General features: G+C 42.5%; 1 protein-coding gene across 2 annotated transcripts in view; it reads left to right on the forward strand.

The window, feature by feature from the left end:
* LOC126194778 (terminal nucleotidyltransferase 4B-like) overlaps positions 1–19,223 on the forward strand; it is a 57,193-nt gene that overhangs the window by 13,676 nt on the left and 24,294 nt on the right. For both annotated transcript variants that reach the window (XM_049933075.1, XM_049933076.1), the window contains exons 3-5: positions 11,667–11,787; positions 16,465–16,701; positions 19,000–19,146. In XM_049933075.1, the coding sequence (XP_049789032.1) occupies positions 11,667–11,787; positions 16,465–16,701; positions 19,000–19,146 (505 nt within the window). The remainder of the gene's footprint in view (positions 1–11,666; positions 11,788–16,464; positions 16,702–18,999; positions 19,147–19,223) is intronic.

Consider the following 19,223-nt stretch of genomic DNA (forward strand, 5'->3'; position numbering starts at 1 on the left):
AAGGGTAGATTATTGCCAGATAAGAAACTTGGTCTTCATTCGAGGGGGACTGGCCATTCCAGCATTTACCTGAAGTAATTCAGGAAATCTACAGAAAGCTTAAATGGTTAGGCGGTAATTTGAGTCCTGCTCCTCCAAATTAAAAATCCAGTATTAACCCTGTAGTACCTGAATTGTTTTTGTTAATTTTTTTTACATTTATTACTTCTTCCTTGTTAGTTGTATTGAAAAACAAGCATTTAAAGTGAAATGTTTTTACCTTTCTTGTTTTAATATACCGTAATTTACCATATACGTAATGCTAAGAACTATTGAGTGATGCTTACATTTATAGCCTATGGATAGTTTACACATCTTTCTACTGAAAGAAAGAAATCTATCACACGTGCAGATTACAAATGTAATGAGTTACTTGATATGGTATTCCGTGTTCATATATTTTCACAATTGGTTGGTTCGTTCCATTACACTGGAGCTCATTTTCTACAGTACAGGAGGGCTCATCAAAGTCCTTTCGGTGGTGTTGCAAATATCCTCGCCTTCTCATCGAAAACTTATATCAGTGATAGTATTTTCATTTTTGCAGGAGAGTATCCAGGCATTGCATACAGTGACATCCAGAAACCAACTGAAAAGAGCCCAGAACCGTTACCTGTTGCAGATATTTGTTTTTTACTGATTCACATTTTGATCCCCTCAATCAGTTCCCCCCATGCACATGTATTCTCTAAGGGTGGAGGTTTGAGGAAGTTGTATGTTTACTTGATGGCTGAGGATATCTTTTAATGTTAGTTACTTGGTTCACACCACGTGGGTTTGCAGCTGCAGAAGTTATTGTGGCATTTGCACACAAAGAGGGCGGAAAAGCGGACAGAGGTTGAGGCCACTGTCTTAGCCTTGGGGTGGGAAACTGCCCCTAAAAAGTACAAGGCTCAGCAGTGATCAAGGGCATGAGGATGCAGAAGGCAATGGAAATCACTGCTTTAAAGGCCCATACATGTGGCTTGCAATTAAAAAAGTGTTATAATGATCTCTCCAGTGGCAGTAGATTCTGGATTGGTCCCCCTTTTGGATCTCTGCGAAGTTCTGCCAAGAGGGAGGTGACCATGAGAAAGATTGAATAACCAACAAAAGTATAACCCCCCCCTCCCCCCGAAGAGTTGTGGGTGTAGAATGCCTAAAGTTTAAAAGTGGTAGGGAAGCTAGAAAATTTGATGAGGGAAGCACTAAAGCTCAGTCTAGACACAGTGAGGTTCAGTGAAGTGAAATGGAAAGAGGGCAACAATATCTGGTCAGATGAGTATAGGATAATATTAACAGCAGCAGAAAAAGTAGGGCAGAGACTAAGTTATTGTGAACAGTTCAGTAAAAGAGTTGTTTGCATCACACTCTACAGCGAACAAACGCCCAACAACAATAGTTGAGGTATACATGGCAACGTCACAAGCAGAAGATAAAGAGATAGAGAAAGAATATGAGGATATTGAACAGGTAATGTGTACTTAAAAGAAGATGAAAATCTAAGAGTTATGGGAGATTATAACTTGGTTGTAGTGGAAGACATAAAAAAGGGTTATTGGAGAATATGGACTTTGTGGTAGTAATGAAAGAGGAGAAACACTAATTGAGACCTAGTAGTAATGAAAGAGGAGAAACACTAATTGAGACCTAGTAGTAATGAAAGAGGAGAAACACTAATTGAGACCTGGAATAAATTTCAGATGGCTATAGCGAATACTCTGCTCAAGAATTGCAAAAGGAGGTAAACTTGGAAAAGGTCGGGAGATAGAAGAAGGCGTTGGATTGTAACGTGTACCCGGGGGCAGATGTACACAATTTGGTAAAGTTGAAGAGTAGGCTGAACTTTCATACTAATCAGGAATAAACACTGGACAAGAAGTCTGATACGGAAGTACTAATGAAAGAAAAGATAGGCAAGAAGTTCTTTGAGGCAATAGATACTGTAATAAGCAGCTCACTCGGCTGTTCAGTTAGGTACAAGGAAGGTAACTGCGAAAAAAGTGTGAGTAACTGAGGAAGTACTTCAGATAATCAACAAAAGTAGTACAGAAATGCCCAGGGGTAATTCACAAATATGGAAATAAGTCAAACAACGGAAAATCTGGGATGGACACACGCACAGCGTGCGCCGTTGTATTTGAGTGAGATACTGTGTGTGCATGCGCGCGTGCTTGTTTATTTGTATTGTCTAATTCTGATGGAGGCCTGTTGGGCCAAAAACTTTGTTTGACAGTCTTTTTGTTGTCCCTGTATGTGACTTGGATCTCTACTATATAGTGGGTAACAACTGTCCTTTTCATAATATTGTGAGAAATAAAAGTCGCTTAGGAATGAAATAAATTGGAAGTGCAGGGAAGCTAAGGTGAAAAATGGCTACATGATAAATGCGAAGAAATGGATAAAGAAGTGATAGTCAGAAGGGACGACTCGGCATATAGAAAAGTCAAAACAACCTTTGGTGAAATTGAAAGCTGGAGCATGTAACACTAAGAATGCAGAGGAGAGAGCTGATACGTGGAAGGAGTACATTGAAGGTCTCTCTATAAGGGGGAAGACTTATCTGGCAACATGATAGAATAAGAAACAGGAGTTGGTAGGGAAGAGATAGGGGTCCAGTATTAGAATCAGAATTTGGAAGACTTAAAATCAAATAAGGCAGAAGGGATGGATAAAACTCAATCAGAATTTCTAAAATCATTGGGGAAGTGGCAACAAAATGATTATTCTTGGGTGTAAAATGTAGAAGACTGGCAACACACCATCAGACCTCTGGAAAAAATAGTCCACACACTTCCCAAGATTGCAAAAGTCAACAAGTGCAAGAATTATCGTACAGTTAGCTTAACAGCTCATGCATGCAAGTTGCTGACAAGGCTAATTTACAGAAGAATAGAAAAGATAATTGAGGATCTGTTAGTTTACAATTAGTTTATCTTTAGGAAAGATAAACATATCAGAGAGAGAATTGTGACGTGGCGATTAGTGATGGAAGTAAGACTGAAGATTAATCACAGCAAGTTCGTAGAATTTGCTGACCTAGAAAAAGCATTTGACAATGAAAACTGGTGCAAGGTGTTTGAAAACATGATAAAAATAGGGGTAAGCGATAGGGAAAGGCGGGTGTTATACAAGATGTACAAGAACCAAGAGGGAACAGCAAGAATGGGAAACCAAGAACGAATTGTATGCATTAAAAAGGGTGTAAGACAAGAATGTGGTCTTCTGCTCCTGCTGTTCAATCTATACATCAAAGAAGCAATGACGGAAATAAGAGAAAAGTAAAAGAGTGGAATTGAAATTAAAGGTGAAAGGATATCAACAATAAGATTAGCCAGTGACATTGCTGTCCGCAGTGGAATTGAATAAGAATTACGATGTATGTTGAATGGAATCAACAGTGTAATGAGCACAGAATATAGATTGAGAGTAGATCGAAGAAATATGAAAGTGGTGAGAATTAGCAGAAATCGGAACAGTAAGAGACTTAGCATCAGAACTGGTGATCATGAAGTAGATGAAGTTAAGGAATTTTGCTACATAGGCAGCCAAATAACCCGTAACAGATGGAGCAAGGAGGGCATAAAAAGCAGACTAACACTGGCAAAAAGGGCATTCCTGGCCAAGGTAGGTCTGCTAGTGTCAAAGATCGGTCTTAATTTGAGGGAGAGATTTCTGTGAATGTATGTTTGAAGCACAGCATTGTATGGTAGTGAGACATGTATTGTGGGAAAACCAGAACGGAAAAGAGCAGAAGAATTCGAGAAGTGGTGCTTTAGAAGAATGTTAAAATTAAATGAACTCGTAAGGTAAGGAAAGATGAGGTTCTCTGCAGAATTGGAGAGGAAAGGAATATACGGAAAACACTGACAAAGAGAAGGGGCAAACACTGACAAGGAGAAGTGGCAGGATGATAGAGCATCAATTAAGACATTAGGGAACAGCTTCCAGGGTACTAGAGGAAACTGTAGGGGGTTAAAACTGTGAAGGAAGACAGAGGTTGGGATTCATCCAGCAAATAATTTTGGACGTAGGTTGCAAGTGCTGCTCTGAGATGGAAAGGTTGTTGTGGGAGAGGAATTTGTGGTGGATGACATCAAACCAGTCAGAAGACTGGAGGACCCCCAGGGGATCCACAACTCTTTTGTGGCTACGTGCGTAGCGAGCACGGGACCCCGAGCTGATGTGGCCTTCCTTCCTTTCCGGGCTGCATACCTTCCCTTTCCGCATCCTTCCCCATCCCCCATCTTCGCCCCCCCTCTTCACCTCTGGCTCTTTCTTTCCCTTTCTCTGGGGTTATGGTTTGTGCCTGCGTCCGGAGACGGACGCTTGTAAATATACTACATTCTTCGCCTTCCTTCCTTGCTTGTAAGTCTTCATCCTTCCCTTGTCCTTCTCTTTTCCTTACCTCTTCTCTCTACCTTCTCCGCTGCGGCGTTTGAGACCTCTCTTCTTTCCTTTCCCTTTCTCTTTCTTCCTCCCTGTGCGTGTCTGAAGGCCAACCCACGCACTTCCATGCGTAGCCGGTGACGGGGTAACGCGTAATTCCCCGCCCCGGGTAGACAGGTAGGACACGTACGTACCCCCTGGTAACGGCCAGGCCCAGGGAGGGGTGATTACCCGAGCTGATACCTTCCGAAAGTGCCGATTGGTCCCTCCGTCCGTTTGTCGGGAGGTGTGACCTGAGGTGTGAACAATCACCTAAGGCGGGAGTGCCCTCAGAGAGGTCCCCCACAAGGGAGGAGCGCGCCATCGGAGACGCCGGTAATCATGGGGGATTCTTCCGCAATGGTTTCCTCACCTTCCACTATGTCTGCTCACAAACGTAAGTTCACTGAGTCTCAACCACAGTCAGTTCTTCCATCGTTGCCACAGTTCCTTGTTGTTTCTCGGTCTGACGAAGGTCACGACTTCTCCACGGTCAACCCTTTCATTATTCAGAAAGGTGTCGACGCAATTGCAGGTCCTGTAAAGTCTTGTTCCAGATTACGGAATGGCACCCTGTTGTTAGAAACAGTCAGTGCCCTCCAGGCACAAAAATTGCTGCGTACGTCACTACTACACACCTTCCCTGTCCGGGTGGAACCGCACCGTACCTTAAATTCCTCGCGTGGAGTCGTTTATACACGCTCCCTCGATGGACTGTCTGACGAAGAAATTCAGCACTACCTGTCTGACCAGGGCGTAACGGCTGTTCATAGGGTTATGAAAAGGGTTGACACAAACATCATTCCAACCCGCACTGTCTTCTTGACATTTGACAAAGTTCAACTACCATCGAAAATCAAAGCCGGCTATGAGATAATTTCCGTTCGCCCTTACGTCCCGAACCCTACGCGTTGCTATCGGTGCCAGCGGTTCAATCACACCAGCCAGTCCTGTTCCAATCCGGCCAAATGTGTTACGTGTGGCAGGGATGCCCATGAGGGTGCTTGTCCACCTCCATCCCCTCGCTGCATCAACTGTATGGGTGACCACGCCGCTTCCTCTCGAGATTGTCCCGTTTTTAAGGACGAAAAGCTCATCCAGGAAATTCGAGTAAAGGAAAAGGTGTCGACCTTTGCTGCTCGAAAATTATTCGCTAGTCGGCAGCCCACCGTGCCTCAGAAAGGAAAATACAGCACTGTCCTTGCTTCTCCTCGGCCAACAAAGGAGGTGGCCACGCAGACTTGCGACCTCACCTTTAGTGCCACGGTCGTCAGATCGGCCAGCGCAAAGATCGCCCGTTCAACCTCACCACTTTCGCCTGCCCACTCTCTGGTTCACCCTTCGTCGAGTTCTGCTAAATCTCGAGCCCAAAAGTCAGGCACCAAGACTTCGAAAAAAGAGCATACTCGTGAAGAGTTTTTACGTACGGCAAATTCGCAACCATCGGTTCCTCCTTCCTCTAAACATCATACTTCCAAGAAGGCTACAAAGAAACCCAGTTCCTCTCCTTCTCCGCCAAGGCGTGTCCCATCTACAGCACCACCTGGCGGAAGTCGCCCTCGGCCGTCTTCTGTGTCGCCGAGGCGCACTGCTGGCGGCCGATCAACCGGCCGATCGCTGGTGGCAGGAGCTGCTCCTGACCAACCTATGGATCAGGATCTTCTGCCTTCGGCTGAATGCCATTCCGTGCTGTCGGTCGCAAGCTCAGAGCAGTCGTTGAGTTGACAGCGACCTTGGTCACATTCCTCCATTTCCAGTTCACCCTATGTCCATTATCCACTGGAATATCCGCGGTATTCGAGCCAATCGGGATGAATTGTCGATCCTCTTAAAATACTACTCGCCGGTCATCTTTTGTCTTCAGGAAACAAAGCTGCGTCCCCATGACCGCTTTGTTCTCCCTCATTTTCAGTCCGTCCGATATGATCTCCCCTCTGTTGAAGGCACTCCAGCACATGGAGGACTCATGATTCTTCTCCATGAAACTTTCCATTATCACCCAATCCATTTAAACACTTCCTTCCAAGCTGTCGCCGTCCGTATTTCCCTTTCCGGATACACGTTCTCTCTTTGTACTGTATACATTCCATCGTCCACACCAATGGCACGAGCTGATCTCCTTCATCTTCTTGGTCAGCTTCCACCCCCATATTTGCTGGTTGGGGACTTCAATGCCCACCACCCGCTTTGGGGATCGCCACATCATTGTCCACGTGGCTCACTATTGCTAGACGTCTTCCACCAAGCAGATCTAGTTTGCCTCAACACTGGGGTCCCTACGTTTTTGTCTGCCTCCACGGCAAATTTATCTCATTTGGACCTTGCGGTCGGTACTGTTCCACTAGCTCGGCGCTTCGAATGGTTCGCCCTTCATGATACACACTCGAGTGACCACTTTCCATGTGTCCTTAGACTGCAGCCTCAACAGCCATATATGCGCCCGCGACGCTGGAAGTTTGCTCAAGCCAATTGGACACTTTTTTCGTCTCTAGCGACATTCGATGACCGTCACTTTCCCAGTGTCGACGATGAGGTCACACATATTACCGATGTTATTCTTACAGCTGCGGAACATTCAATACCACGCACCTCCGAATTGCCCCGGCGCCCCCCAGTTCCTTGGTGGAACGAGGCATGCCGTGATGCACTACGTGAGCGGCGACGTGCTCTCCGCGTTTTCCGCCACCATCCTACTTTGGCCAACTGTATCCGCTATAAGCAGCTCTGAGCGCGATGCCGTCGTGTCATCCGCGATAGCAAGAAGGCAAGCTGGAAATTCTTTATTAGCTCATTTAACACCTTTACTCCCTCCTCGGAAGTTTGGAGTCGGCTTCGACGGTTCTCAGGCGCGCCTGGTTTCTCCCCGGTCTCTGGGCTCACTGTCGCGCATGACACATTAGTGAACCCCGTCGCAATTTCTAACTCGTTGGGTCAGCACTTTGCCGAGATTTCGAGCTCTTCAAATTACCCGCCAGCGTTTCTCCCGAAGAAACGTGCAGCGGAAGTGCGACCTCTTGCTTTCTCCTCTCACAATCGCGAAAGCTACAATACTGTTTTCTCCTTGCGGGAACTCCAACATGCACTCTCTTCTTCTCGCTCCTCCGCCCCAGGACCAGATGGTATCCACGTCCAAATGTTGCTACATTTATCAACCCATAGTCTGCGTTACCTCCTTCGCCTTTATAATCGAATTTGGACCGACAGTACTTTTCCCAGACGATGGCGGGAAGCTATCGTCGTTCCTGTTCCGAAACCTGGAAAGGACAAACATCTCCCCTCTAGCTATCGCCCCATTTCTCTCACGAGTAGTGTCTGTAAGGTTTTGGAGCGTATGGTGAATTACCGTTTAGCGTGGTGGCTGGAATCCCGCAGTCTTTTAACACCTGCCCAATGCGGATTCCGAAAGCATCGTTCTGCAGTTGACCATCTTGTTGCTCTCTCCACTTATATCATGAACAATTTTCTCCGGAAACGCCAAACGGTAGCAATATTTTTTGATCTGGAGAGAGCATACGATACCTGTTGGAGGACAGGCATCCTCCGCACACTGTTCTCATGGGGCTTTCGAGGCCGGCTGCCCCTTTTTCTTCGCGAATTTATGGCAGAGCGCACATTTAGGGTGCGGGTGAACACTACTATCTCCCGCACTTTCTCCCAAGAAAACGGGGTACCCCAGGGCTCCGTGCTGAGTGTTGTACTGTTTGCCATCGCTATAAATCCAATTATGGATTGTCTCCTTCCCGATGTCTCGGGCTCCCTCTTTGTGGATGATTTTGCGATCTACTACAGCTCTCAACGGACCAGCCTTCTTGAACGACGTCTTCAAGGATGTCTCGATCGCCTCCACTCTTGGAGCATCGAAACCGGCTTCCGTTTTTCTCCCAGTAAGACCGTTTGTGTTAATTTTTGGCGACGTAAGGAGTTTCTTCCGCCCTCCTTACATCTAGGACCTGTCAACCTTCCGTTTTCAGACGTCGCTAAATTCTTGGGTCTTATGTTTGACAGAAAACTGTGCTGGTCCTCCCACGTTTCCTATCTTTCGGCTCGCTGTCTGCGATCGCTTAACACCCTCCGTGTCCTGAATGGTACCTCCTGGGGAGCGGACCGAGTGGTCCTTCTCCGCCTCTATCGCGCCTTAGTGCGCTCGAAATTGGATTATGGAAGCATAGTCTACTCCTCTGCTCGGCCGTCTATTCTTCGGCGTCTCGACTCTATCCACCACCGTGGATTACGTTTAGTGTCTGGAGCTTTTTACACTAGCCCTGTGGAGAGCCTTTATGCTGAGACTGCTGAACCTCCGTTGTCCAATCGGCGAGCAGTCCTTCTGAGTCGTTATGCTAACCATCTGTCTTCCATGCCTGCTAATCCAGCCCATGCCCTTTTTTTCGACGCCTCATTTGATGTAGGGTATGCAGGCCGCTCCTCCTCCCTACTACCCCCGGGAGTCCGCTTCCGTCAACTGCTCCATTCTCTTTCCTTCCGCTTTCCTAAAACCTTCTTGACAACTTGGGGTACAGCACCGCCTTGGCTCCATCCCCGGATCTGCCTGCTCCGTGACCTTTGTCGATTTCCCAAGGATGATACCCCTACACTTGCTTATCGTCGGGCATTTGCTGCTCTATGTGCACAAATGACGGACGCCACATTTATTTACACCGACGGCTAGAAAACATCGTTAGGTGTAGGGAGTGCCTATATTGTTGGCGACACCCCAAATGAATTTCGGCTTCCCGACCAGTGTTCGGTGTATACTGCGGAGCTTTACGCTGTTCTCCATGCTGTCCACTACATCCGCCGCCATCGGCGGATACAGTACGTTATCTGCTCAGATTCTCTCAGCTCTCTCCTCAGTCTCCAAGCTCTTTACCCTGTGCACCCTCTGGTCCACCGGATTCAGGACTGTCTGCGCTTGCTCCACCTGGGGGGCGTCTCGGTGGCGTTCCTCTGGCTCCCGGGACACGCTGGTATCTGTGGGAATGAGGCGGCCGATGTAGCGGCCAAGGCTGCAGTCTCTCTTCCTGCCAGCTATTCAGTCGCTTCCCTTCACCGATCTACGGAGCGGTTTATGTCGCAACGTTGCTCATTTATGGCATGCGCATTGGTCCACACTTCCCCATAATAAATTGCGGGAAGTGAAAGCCCTTCCTTGCGCTTGGACCTCTTCCTCCCGAACGCGTCGTCGGGAGGAGGTAATTTTAACTAGACTCCGGATAGGGCACTGTCTTTTTAGCCATCGACATCTTTTAAGCGGCGATCCTCCCCCAATCTGTCCCCACTGCTCTCAGCTGTGGACGGTAAGACACCTTTTAATTGAATGCCCCTATTTTAATCCGTTACGCGCCCGTCTACAGCTATCGCCTGATCTATCGTTGATTTTAGCCGATGACACGCGCTCAGCCGACCGCGTTCTCCAGTTTATTAGTGACAGTGAAATGACGTCAGTTATTTGAAGCTTTTTTTGGGGATAACAAACCCCTTTCTGTAGTGGATTTTTAAGCCTTCCTTCTGCTTTTAGTTTCTCCAATTTTATGACTTTGTTCCCATTGCTGCTTGTTTTCAATTTCTGTTTTTTTTTTTACTGTTTCCTAAGTTACGGGCTGGGCGCTAATGACCATAGCAGTTTTGCGCCCTAAAACCAAACAAAAAAAAAAAAAGAAGACTGGAGGCTAATAAAAGATAAATGAGATATGACAGTTGTTTAATTGAGGGAGTATTTACAGTTTCTGAACGCAATGGAAAATTATTTTACTAGTTATACTGAGTCTAAACCCATAGTCTCATGAGATTTGGGCTGCATAAGTAATGTTCAAATTCAGTTGCAAGTTGTTTCCAATAATATATTACTTTTCAAAACAGTTAAGTCAGTTATTAAAGAATAGATGTTTTGAATGAGCTTAACGATGTTATAGAAGTTCATTGTTGTCTTAAAAACCAGCGAAAGTCCAGTCTTGTCAGGCGTACCCTTAATGTAATGCTGACAACAATGGATTAATGATATTGCCAACACCTCTCTTCATTTCTTTGGGTATGGATTTGTTACATTATACACCTATTATCTGGTGTAGCAATTCATGTGTAAGTCGTCCAATGTATTACTTAATTATTTTGCAGGTGGGAAGCTGCTTTTCAGTGTTTTTGTTCCCTACTATATTTGAGCAAACATTCACCACTTTAGCTGCTATAAATTCAGTCAATCATACAATGGAAGACCCAGGATGAAATAATGATAATATTGTGAAAAGGACAGATTGCTAATCACAATATAGCAGAGCCGTTGAGTCAGAGACGGGCGCAACTAAAAGGCTATTACACACGTAAGCTTTCAGCCCGGACGAGGCGAGTAGCAGTGTACACTTTTCCTAATAATTCAATCACACTAGGAGAGAGCAAGTTATCCAGTTTCATTGATTTTGAAATATTGCAAAGGCAGCAAGTATATGAGAAGCTAACTGCAAATACTGTATAGTTGGATGGATAGAAAGATCTACTCACAAAGCAGTGGCAGGAGAAAAAACATATTAAAGATATGGAAATGTGTGAGTTCTTAGTCAGTGGCTCGGTCTCCTGGCAGAAGGGTTGAAGGGAAAGGAAGAGGCATGGAAAAAAGGACTAGTGAGTTTTAGGAAATGGGGAGAGTTACAGAAAAATCACTCAGAAACCTAGTCACAGGAGACTTTCTGGGCAACATGATGAGGCGAGACTGATTGTTGGTACCTGCAGCCAACAAGATTAAATTCAAACCACTGTCCTCATGCAGTCATAACATTTTATTTACACAATTTATTGTTCTCATTCATTAGAAAAAAAGTGTCCAAGAGAGGTGACAAATCTTTTAGCATAGATTTGTGTGAAGGTGATATGGGCTATGAATATTAGTATTCCACAAAATTTCTAGCCCCCAAAAGAGAGCATTTCTGCAATTTACACGTATGTGTATGTGTTCATTCCCACATGATATATAGAATACTGTTTTGCATAATTGTTTATACAGAACATTCTGAAACGAAGATCTCTTAGCATAATAATCTGTACTTTAATGTCAGATTTTTTTATCTTTCTTATTATACATGTTGCTTGCATGAAAACTGAAATGGACATTTATAGAAATTGTGATGACTTGATATGGAGATGTTGTTAATGATGTTATAATAAGTAGTAGTAGTAGTATTTTTATTATTAAACATCATAATATGCTAAAAACCTACTTGTATTGATTTCAGTGATATAGATCTGGTTGTGATTGGCAAATGGCAGACCCTTCCACTTCGGACGTTGGAACAATCATTGTTGGAACACAACATTGCAGAACCATCATCAATTAAAGTTCTCGATAAGGCTTCGGTAAGTTATTCACTTGCAGTATAAAAATATTAAGTTGTTTTTATTGCTCTGGTCAAAGAAATAACTAGTCTGTGTAGTGCTCCATTGTATGGGAGGGCAGGGTTTGAATGCTGGCCCTAATGATCGTAATTTATCTTGTCAGACAATTTATTATCCTTTCCCTCCCACACCCAACTCTCCAATGTTGATAGCTTTGTCACAGAAGTTAAATGTAAATCTGTCATTGAGATGTACCCAGGATGTTGGACCTAGGCTATTTCTGTCTGCAAAAACACTTCAAGCTGCACAGGAGAAAATACCCCTTACTCAGCTTCAGAAGCCTTGGTATTGACACAATTCAGTGTTTTACGCCACTAATTTAATAGAAACAGGATTCTTGTGTCACTTGTGTATTCCCCATGTAAAATTTGAAATTGTCGTGGTTCATATTCGTACAATATTGCAGTCTTAAATTGTGTCAGAGGAACAAAATGATCAGTATCTAGTTTTTAGAAAATGGATACCATAGCAGCAATCAGTTGGATAATGAAGTTCATAAAGACAAAATTGATAATGAGTATTATAATCATGTGGAGCAAACTCAATACTACTAGTGGGGGTAATGTGAACACCCATGCTCAGTTGTAACTCTGGGTAAATTACAGGCTGGCATAGACAGAAATACAGTAAACCTGCTGTATTTGTCCATAGGGAATGAAGAGGAATTTTTCTTGTGTTTATGCAATACATACAGCAATAAAATGTCAGCAAAATGTATAAAACCTGCAATAAGTGAAACAAGAAATAGCAACAAATTAAATTATTAATTAAATATTGAACAAGGTCTTGGATAAAGAATGAGATAAAATGTTGAGCATGTGTAAAACGTACTGCAAGTGCTGTATAGTACAATAGTCGAGAACGACGCAACTTAATTTCAGTTACTGTAATCAACAGTACCACAATGAACAGTGTTCTCTACACACATTACATGAAAGCCTACACATTGTTTTGTATTCTCTGTAAAATGTTGTACAAATGTGATTTACAATACCTAACTCGTTGAAAATTTCTGACACACACAACCACAAAGTATCAGTAACAAATATGGTATTGTTCCACTTCTGTGCTTTGAAAACATAACACATATCAGAAATTAATTTTGTAGAATCCTGCAATTACAGCAAATACAGTGTTGTTTGGTTTTCAACCAGTTGTTTTAACTTTAAAATGCAATAGAGTAATGCATACTACATTATACTGTCCTACTTAAAATAATCGGTTAATTTGTTTCTTTTTTACATTTAAGGTGCACATTTTACATTTAACACAGAGTTTTGAAACCAACAATCTGCAGGAAACAATAATTTGAAAATAGTATTAAATTATTGTTAGTAATCCCAAAATACGTTACAAACAGAAATGAACTTCGGACTTCATAGCTGATGCTTTTGTCTGAAAATGTAATAAAAAATTATTGTGTTTCATATAAGTTAAAATAATTGATGATGTACGAAGTGATATTGTAAGTATAGCATTTACATAGAATTTAGATGGGACTATTAAATTTTGCTGTCATTAAAAGCGATGTTGCTATAAAAAGTAGTGACTGTATTAACAAAAGATGTCTGTATAATGGATCTGTTCACAAATATACCAACAGATGAACAACACTGAATTCACTTGCTTTCATCTGAGTAATATCTGAGCCAACTGTGAACTTGATGTATTTTTCGATAGTAATCACCTGACCCATAGCAATTACCCATAATACCTTGGATTTAAACTTGATAGAACCGTTTCATTTAAACAGAATCGAACAAAGACTGCAGATAAATTGAGATCAAGAAATAATATTCTGCAAAAATTGTACAGTACAAAGTGGGATTCTGCAGCGTTGTCTCCAAGATCACCTACCCTCTGCTTTGACTTCTCAGTGGTACTAGATAAACAGCAGCCGCCTGAAGCCCGTAGATACGCAACTAAGTTGATGTACCTCTATAAAGTCAACTCCCGTATTCTCGTTGCGTTCCTGAGCAGCATTTCACCACCTAGCCTGAGAGGAAACAGTATCTTTCGGATGAAATATAAGAAAATTTGCAACAATTAACGGCTGCCAATTCATGAGGACATAACAGCTATCCACATCAGCAGACTCCACTCCAAATGAAAACCACTCCGAACAGCTAGCACCTTGCAGACTCCATGAAGCTTGGAAGAAAGAATGGTACCTATTATAATACTCTACAGGAGTTCCTTAGCTTTCTCGAAGCCAACAACAATCCGTGGAAATTTGATCTAACCCAAAAGACAAAACACTCGGTATGATTCGGACTACCGATGAGATATGCAGTGACATACTATACAGGTAGGGAAAGACTACCACAGTGGAATGCACCAGTGGGCTCCCAAGACACACTGTCAGATATGTTGTTAAAGAATGCCCTCGGAATCCATTCCCTGGAAATCCCTCGGACTTCCTGGACACTATAGCAGATTTGATAAATTATACACGGTTACTATAAATGAGCCATTTGTTATCAAAGCTCTGTATTTACTAAAGTGACCTATGTACAGATAGACTGATTAATGAAAAGAATCATAAACTCACAAAGTTTGCATTTTGCACCCCACTAATTTTCTAAGATTGCCCCTACGTCCGTCGTCATCACGACAGTTATACTTTCTCGGGGCTGTTGCAATGTTCTTTGCAGTGAGAGTACGTAAACATGGCCCTTAATGTATCAAACCCTCTTCCCAAGGAAAATATTAAAAAGCCTTAGGTCAGGTGACTTGGGAGCCAAGGGAACAGAGCCACATCATCTTCACCACTACGTCTAATCGAGCAATGTGGAACTTTTTTGTTCAGTTTGTGGTGAACATTGATGCTCCAGTGAGGGGATGCCATGTCTTACGCCAGCCACAGTTTACCTGTTTTAATTGTTGCCCTAGCTGCAGACAATACGGTTTGAAATTTAACTACCATCACAAAATCTTCCAAACAATTTTCTGCAGCGTTCAAAGTATGTGGTTTGCGCAGATCGGTGAATTTTTTTAATGCATACAAAAATGTGGCACAGTTGGTTGACCGTTAGTTTCTTGTTTACAGAAACAGCCAGTGTCCCTAAATTGTAGAGTCCAACAGCCGGTGCTCTGTTTATATGGCAGTTCTTTTCCATCATTCCTTGTGAAGGCACGCTGCACTCTCGCAGCAGATAGACATGTCACATATTTGAACACAAAGAAACTTAAGTCAGTGGTTTGTCAAGGAACTGAACTCGTAATGTCAACTGATGGGCAAAATGCAGACTCAGTGAGTTTATGGTTCTATTCATTCATCAGTCATATTTGTAAAATTAATACTTCAGTAAACATATAACTTAGAAAACAAATGTTTGTAGTAGCCCTATATAAATAACGGCTGTAAATTTGTAAATTATGTATAATTTTATTTGTATTTCTAAAGTGGTGTGTAATTGGAATGATAGTGATAAAATAGAAATTAATTGGTATAATTCTGTAAATTAACTAAAAACAGGGACATACAATTGACATACTTGGTGTTACATGATCAATATGGAATTTTGAGAATAAAAGTCTGCCATATTCCCACCTTTAGAAATGACTGTACTGCAGATTTTGAGAGTACCAAGGAACACCAGAGGTGCAAATGTTGTGAAAGGGAAATGGGAGTTCTCATGCCTTTTGAGAGGGCAGCTCATGTATGGATATGAAGTTCAGAAGAATTACTCACAACTTTGATCAAATAAAGATAAATATATATTTAATAATAGAGTTAATAATCGCATATTCTTTGCCCTTGTAGCTCAGACCTTCGATCTGCTGCCATCATTTCAACATTTATTTTTTCTTTTGTAGATATACTTGTTGAAGGATTTCTTTGTGTGTGTGTGTGTGTGTGTGTGTGTGTGTGTGTGTGTGTGTGTGTGAGTGAGAGAGAGAGAGAGAGAGAGAGAGATATGGAACAATAGATACGCACATAAACGTAGTGTTCATGAGCATAACTCGGCTTCTAAAATCACCTTCTCCACCAAGACGCACATACAACTGAGTCAATGATGAACACGGGTAGCTGAGCTTGATCACTAATCTTAAATATGTTCTTGTTTGTTGCTAAACATTCCTTTGTATAGTATTCTTTTCAACCATTGCATGTGTAAGAAAAAGTAACATAAACCAAGACGTGGAAATAAAAAGTAACCATTGAGAATGCAGCATTATTGGAAAATTGAGTCGTAGCATGAAGTTAGTAACATATTATAGTAAGGTATTTTAAATGGGGGGGGGGGGGGGGGGGTGCCTCCAGTTGCAGCTGCTGATACATTGTGAATACCCTTAATCCACAATGAAGATCTCTCTGAACAAATATAATGTTGGATGTTAATGCTCCTGTTTTCTGTAATGGAAAAAGAAGACCATGTAAATGTGCTAATTCGATTTTTGTATATATACTAATGTTAATATTCTGTTAACAAATTGCTTCTTTATTATTTGATGTGTCGCCCCCGCCCCCCCCCCCCCCCCCAACACACACACACACACACACACACACACACACACACACACACACATTTTTTTAAATATAAGTAATTAGACATAATTTTTTCTTTTGTAATCTGTATCATTCTTATTGAGAAAAATATGTTTAAAAACCATTTTCTATTAATGAATTCACAGGTACCAATAGTAAAGCTGAAAGATCGGGAGTCGGACATAAAGGTTGACATCAGCTTTAACATGAGCAATGGTGTGAAGTCTGCAGAGCTCATAAAGGACTTCAAAGAGCGCTTCCCAGTTTTGCCAAAGCTAGTCCTTGTACTAAAACAGTTCCTTTTACAGAGAGATTTAAATGAGGTTTTCACTGGTGGTATCTCATCTTACAGTCTCATACTAATGACGATTAGCTTCTTGCAGGTATGTAACCAGTACAAATTAATTTTGAGAGGCTGGAAAGAGCGAGCTTGTTGTGATTTTTCAAATGTGGTCATGTTCTTAGGTATTGGTGTTCTTGTTGTGTTGCGGAGTTGTTTTATTAGGTATTGGTGTAGTTTTGCTAGAATTAGTCTCAATCTGTGCTCAAGTTGTTTCCATTTTTTGTGAATATTGCTGTCTGTATTGCATATTTCAAGTCAATAGACAACTATTGGTAAAGGTTATTGATAAAGGTTAATCTTACAGTGGCACACATGTTACAACTGCCAGTATGCTTATTTTCTGTATGGAAAACACTATGTGATCAAAAGTATCCGGACACTGCCAAAAACATAAGTTTTCATATTAGCCGTATTGTGCTGCTACCTGCTGCCAGGTACTCCATATCAGCGACCTGAATAGTCATTAGACATCGTGAGAGAGCAGAATGGGGCGCTGCGTGTAACTCAGGGACTTCAAAGGTGGTCAGGTGATTGGGTCACTTGTGTCATACGTCTGTACGTGAGATTTCCACACTCCTAAACATGCCTAGGTCCTCTGTTTCCGATGTGATAGTCAAGTGGAAACCTGAAGGGACACGTAAAGCATAAAAGCGTACAGGCCGACCTCGTCCGTTGACTGACAGAGACTGCTGACAGTTGAAGAGCGTCGTAATGTGTAATAGGCAACCATCTATCCAGACCATCACACAGGAATTACAAACTGCATCAGGATCCACTGCAAGTACTATGACAGTTAGGCGGGAGGTGAGAAAACTTGGATTTCATGGTCGAGCGGCTGCTCATAAGCCAGACATCGCACTGGTAAATAACAAACGATGCCTCGCTTGGTGTAAGGAGTGTAAACATTGGACGATTGAGCAGTGGAAAAACGTTGTGTTGAGTGAAAAATCACGGTACGCAATGTGGCGATCCGATGGTGTGTGTGTGTGTGTGTGTGTGTGTGTGTGTGTGTGTGTGTGTGTGTGTGTGTGTGTGTGGCAAATGCCAGGTGAACATAGTCTGCCAGCGTGTGTTGTGCCAACAGTAAAATTCAGAGGCGGTCGTGTTATGGTGTGGTCGTGGTTTTCATGGAGGAGGCTTTCATCCATTGTTGTTTTGCATGGCAACATCACAGCACATGCCTTCATTGATGTCTTAAGCACCTTCTTGCTTCCCACTGTTGAAGAGCAATTCGGGGATGGCGATTGCCTCTTTCAGCATGATCGAGCACCTGTTCATAATGTGTGGCCTGTGGCAGAGTGGTTACACAACAATAACATCCCTGTAATGGACTGGCCTGCTCAGTCCTGACCTGAATCCTGTAGGATACCTTTGGGATGTTTTGGAATGCCGACTTCGTGCCAGGCCTCACCAACCGACATACCTCTCCTCAATGCAGTGCTCTGTGAAGAATGGACTGCTATTCTCCAAGAAACCTTCCAGCACCTGATTGAAAGTATGCCTGCGAGATTGGAAGCTGTCATCAAGGCTAAGGGTGGGCCAACACCCTATTGAATTCAAATATGACCGATGGGGGGCCGCCACGAATTTGTAAGTCATTTTCAGCCAGGCGTTCGGATACTTTTGATCACGTAGTGTAAGTTGCTCAAACAAATAAGCTAAGCAACTTCCAGTCTTCTTATAATTGCTAGTCTTAGAAACAAACAAATCAAACTCCAAACATACTTGACTTATTGGTACTTGATAATACCTTATGGAACAATTTTCTGGGGCCAGTTCTCATGGGAATGAATTATTTATTGGCCAAAAGCAAGCTGTAAGAATATTATCTGTTGGTCACCTGTCGTCATCTTTTAGATGTTAATGCTTTTTAAATATACAGTCACAATACACTTTCTGATCAAAAGTATCCAGACATTATTAGTAGACATTAATGTGGGATGTATCCACACTTCACCTTTGATGACTCGAACTCTGCTGAGAACACTTACAGTGAAGTGTCTGAATGCCTTTGAAGTAATGGCAGCACATTCTTCCCAAGGAACTGAAACCTGCTAAGATGGTGATGTTAGAGCTGGAGTCTGGAGAACAGTTGACAGTCTAACTCATCCCAAAGGTGTTCTTTTGGGTGTTTACTTCATATGAAATTATTTTGAATCTGGATTTCTATATTTGTTGAGAGAGACGTATTGCTATATACTATCTGTGCAATTTCCTGTACAGAATTTTCACATAATATGTATTCTGCTCTGTAAGAGCCTAATAAACTCAGTTTCTCAAACTGAAACTGCTACAAGCATTAGCTTCAATTATGATTTTATTTTTCTATTCATTGCAGTTGCATCCACGTCAGAATGCGTATAGCCCAAACGCTAATCTTGGTGTGCTGCTAATTGAATTTTTTGAGCTGTATGGCCGTAAATTCAATTACATGAAGACTGGCATTCGCGTTAAGAATGGAGGCACCTACATCTCAAAGGAAGAGGTGAGTCATGTAAAAAAACTAGAAGTAATTCTTTGAAATGTTGCCTAGTGCATAAAAGATTACATAGTAATTTGAGC

This window comes from Schistocerca nitens, chromosome 7 (assembly GCF_023898315.1).
Source record: "Schistocerca nitens isolate TAMUIC-IGC-003100 chromosome 7, iqSchNite1.1, whole genome shotgun sequence".
Taxonomy (NCBI): domain Eukaryota; kingdom Metazoa; phylum Arthropoda; class Insecta; order Orthoptera; family Acrididae; genus Schistocerca; species Schistocerca nitens.